Genomic DNA, 4452 nt, shown 5'->3' on the forward strand with positions numbered 1-4452 from the left:
TGCAATAAAATTATGATTATTTAAATATGGAAAAGTATCGCTTGATTTTGATTTGAAAGTTGAAACGAAATCCGGTTATTCTGTACCGGGAATTTTAGTCCGATTTTTTTTATAATTCCCAGCCATTTTTGGTTCAAAATTTACAGAATAATCATCGCCATCTAGTAATTGAAAAATGTAAATAAATTCATGTTTTGTTTTCGAGTTTAACTCGTCAGATGTCGCTTCTTTTTAAAATTGTTTTTGGATTTCAAATGAATTTTTTTTTTGGGAATTGGCATCCAAAGTTGTCAAAATCAATGTTTTTTTCTTCGAAGAACAAAAAAACTGATGAAAATTCAATGCGAATGATGATGATGACCTTGATAGATTTATCATCCTTTAAATGTTTTCTTACTTCTTCTTCTTCTTGTATAACATAACGGCATATTTGTTGATTGATGATTGACAGAAAAGGAAATGTAATTAAATCTAGAAAGAGAGTGAGAGTGGGAAAATTTTTTCTCTTCTTCAATCATCCAATGTAAAGGGAAAATAACTTATCAAAATTCAATTGGATACTATTGTAGCGATTAAAGATTTTTGAAAATATCTTTTTTTTGTTTCTCTGTTTCATGTTTCAATCATCATCATTATTCATTTTTCTTGTTTTAAAGAAAGAAATCTTGTAACCAATTTATTAATTATGAAATAAACAGTGTAAGTGAATGAAAAATATCGTTTCATAATCTTATTACATTTGTACACATTGTATTTTCATTTTCAAAAATTTCGTGATTAAAAAATTTCTTACATTGAAAACAACAAAAAAAGCCATTAAGAATTCATTATTAACTCTTTTTTTTCTCCTTCAAATTTCTTCAAGGAAAAATAACAGAGTTTATGTAGCTAAATGTAGCTAATCAATCGATACATGTAGCTATAGTAGCCAAATTTTTTTTTGTGATTCCACTGATGGAATTTCTAAATGTATCGGTTTTTTTTTGTAACTGATATTATTATTTTCAAAGGGAAATTCATTTATATTCAGTTCGAGTGTGTTTTCCGGGGAAAAATGATCATAATTAACCAAAATAGGGTTAAGAGAATACTGAATATTTTTTTCTCTTTAGTTAGCGAAATGTAAATGTCGGATTCTGTGATAATTATTTTGTCTGTCAAAAAATCAAAAATTCAAATTTCCAAAAAAAATATAGATCATCCGATAGATGGCGATCAAAAGTGGTTAAAGTTTTTTTTTGTTTTTTCCTGAAATTTTCTAAAATTTCATCATTTTTTTCTGCTTTATTTGCTGCCCGATTAACTTTTGGGACAAATATCATCAATCAAAAGGAAAAGATAATGGAAAATTAAGTAGCCAATTTTGTTGTTGTAAATGGACAGAAAATTGCAGGGAAAATTTTTCCATCAATTTTCTGTCTTTCTCCGTTATTATTTCATTCATTCATTCATTCATTTTAATCAAGAAAAAAAAAAAATCCTTATACCAAAAAAAATAAGGATATAATACGTTAACACATTAAGAAAAGAAAAAAAAACATGAAGAGAGAGAAAGAAAAAAAAAAAAATATACACAATCAAATAAAGATTTTGAAAAAAAGAAAGAAAAAAAAAAAAAAAATAAAAAAAAAAAAAATAATAATAATAATAATAGTAATTAAAAGAAAAAAAAAGAATAACAACTGAAAAAAAAAAACACAAAAGAAAAAAAAAAAATCACTTAAATAAAAATAAAAGATACAAAAAATTTATAAAAATTTCATAATTATTTTTGAAAAAGTTGCTTAAATTGAAGTTGTTGCCAAAGTTTATAAGAATTCGAAGAAATGAAAAATTCTGGCAATGGAACATAATATGAATCGAATCCTCTAAGGCACCACAATTACAGTATGGATCATTTGCACGATTAATCCGATATAGATAGCTTCGAAAATCACCATGATTAGAAATGAATTGAGTGATTACATAATCTGGGGAAAGATTGGAATTCCTCCTATGGAAAATTGTTGGAAAAAACAATCTGGTTACACGACCATTATTTGAAGATAGCCACAGACGATTCCATTTAATTGTCGTAATCCAACGAATAATTTTTTTCAAATAATTAAATGGACAAAAGAAAAAGGTAATATTATTCATGGTGGTAGCTTCTTTAGCTAGTTTATCAGCCAGTTCATTTCCAATATTTTGTTGATGACCACGAATCCATTCAATACAAATATGTTTATCCTTAATCCAAGTTCGAATTTGATGAACAAGGTAATCAGTGTTCCAACGATTATTAATGGCATTTACTGTACTCAAAGAGTCAGTATAGATGATTGCAGTACTTTGTTTATCCTTTAACCAAAAGGCAGCCCGTTCGATAGCGAATTGTTCAGCTTGATAAACAGTACAATAGTTTGCCAATCTAAACTTAGCTTGAAAAATTGGTTCTTCATCAATGTTCTTATAAACAACAAAAGAAGATCCTAAATGACCATTCATTTTAGACCCATCAGTAAAAATGATAAAGTCATGATTATCATTACAATTAGCACGAAGAATGATTGAAGCAGGATGATGAAGTGAAGAAATCGGAACTTTAAGTTGACAACGAAGACCAAGAAAAACACCATTTGTTCTCAATGTATAGATATGATTCAAATATTGAATTCTCAAATCAATGGGAAGAATATCAGCAATAACAAAAGCTGCATCAAAAGAAATGGTTTTATAACCACGAATCATAGATAATACAAAATTGCGTTGAACCGATCGTAACTTGGTTATACATTTTTTGTTTGCTTTATCACCCCATATAGAACAGGCAAAAAGCATAATTGGTTCGATCGCCATGATATAAATATGTTTTAGAACATCGAATGATAAACCCCAAGTGTTACCATAACATTTTCTCAGCTGATGATATAAAAATAATGATTTTTTTGAAACCGATTCAATGTGAGTAGTCCAATTTAATTTCTTATGAATCGAAACACCAAGATATTTAAAAACATCTACAACATCAACATGATCATCACCAAGTACAATTTGTTGTTGATCAATATTTCTTTTAGATGAAATGATCATCGCTTTTGTCTTTTGGGCATTAAACTTTAATGAATTCCTATTTCCAAAGTTCAATATCCACTTTAGAATAATATTCGTTCTATTTATACAGCAATCAATGTCATGATGTTGAACCATTAATACAATGTCATCCGCAAACGCTTGAAGATAACAATTTGGTGGAAGATTCAAACATAGCAAATCGTTAATAAGAATGTTCCAGAGCATCGGTGAGCTTTTTCGCTCCTTGCGGACATCCGCCCGTAATTAATTTTTTTAACGTTTGTACCCGAAATATTTAATGATGCGCTTCGATTTGACAGAAAATCTCTAAATATATGATATAAATTTGTAGGTAGATCGAAAAAGCGTAATTTTTCCAGTATCAAATCAAAGCGAGCTGATGGAAAAGCATTTGATAGATCGAGAAAAACCAGAATCATATGTTCTTTTTCTTTTCGACACATTTCAATCTTATCAACTACAAATTTAACTGCTTCAACAGCAGATCTATTAGGAACATAGGCATATTGTTTGTTAGATAATATATTTTTTGATAGAATGAAATGCGAAAGACGCTGGGTAATTAAATTTTCAAAAACCTTTCCCAATGTAGATAATAAAGATAACGGTCGAAAAGATTTGTATGTTTGATCGTTGTTGTTTTTCGGAATAATTTTGATAAAAGCTTCCTTCCAAATATTCGGAAAAATCGACACTGAGAAAAGTTTATTGAAAATCAATTTAAACAAATTAGGAACAGCAAGGTGAATGTGTTTAATTATATTTGCAGATAAACCATCTGTTCCAGGGGCCTTTGTATCACTTTCGGCAGCAATTGCCCGATTTGTTTCAGATGAAGTGAAAAAAGGTTCATTCATTTCATTTCTTGATTTATAATTGCAGTGAATGTCACTGAATAGATCGACCTCCATATCCACAACAAATTTATCTATTAAAAATTTCGCACTTTCTAATGCCGAACTAGTACAAACATCATTATCCATTTTTATCGTATTGATGGTTGGATTACGATTTTTGTTTTTCAAATTTATGAAGACATTTTTCCAAACTGATTCTTTGGTATTTGACGAAAAGAATTTTTTACATTGATCGAATTTCATTTTCTTGATTTCTTCCTTCAGATGTTTTACTGAATCAATATATTTATTTTTTATATTCATTGCTCAGCTGTCATCTGTCGAGTTAAGACGTGTGATTTTTTTTTTGCTCTGTGTTTGTTTTTTTTTTTTTTTCTCTCCTTTTTTATATATATATATATTTTTTTTTTTTAATAATTGAGTTCATTTATGGCGGCAAACAGCAGAATAACGAATTCAAAAAGAGTTTTCAAAAAAGAAGATGTGAAAAATTTATTCGATTGTTCAAAAATTCTGGTAA

At 28.3% G+C, this 4452-nt stretch overlaps 1 protein-coding gene across 1 annotated transcript; it reads right to left on the minus strand.

Annotated features, from left to right (window-relative positions):
- Positions 1 to 1690: 1690 nt before the first annotated feature.
- LOC142645447 (uncharacterized) lies at positions 1691 to 4158 on the minus strand. Its single transcript, XM_075821652.1, has one exon. The coding sequence runs from the start codon at positions 3277 to 3279 to the stop codon at positions 1717 to 1719; it is 1563 nt and encodes a 520-aa protein (XP_075677767.1). The 5' UTR covers positions 3280 to 4158; the 3' UTR covers positions 1691 to 1716.
- Positions 4159 to 4452: the final 294 nt, after the last annotated feature.

The sequence above is a fragment of the Dermatophagoides pteronyssinus genome, unplaced genomic scaffold (assembly GCF_027571235.1).
Source record: "Dermatophagoides pteronyssinus isolate colony J.1.1.1.1 unplaced genomic scaffold, Derpt_VIB-CSIC_2022.12 sq0012, whole genome shotgun sequence".
NCBI lineage: Eukaryota > Metazoa > Arthropoda > Arachnida > Sarcoptiformes > Pyroglyphidae > Dermatophagoides > Dermatophagoides pteronyssinus.

What these genes read in the sequence shown, in the direction of transcription:
- LOC142645447 (XM_075821652.1), bottom strand. Translation starts at nt 3,279, where the DNA reads ATGCTCTGGAACATTCTTATTAACGATTTGCTATGTTTGAATCTTCCA.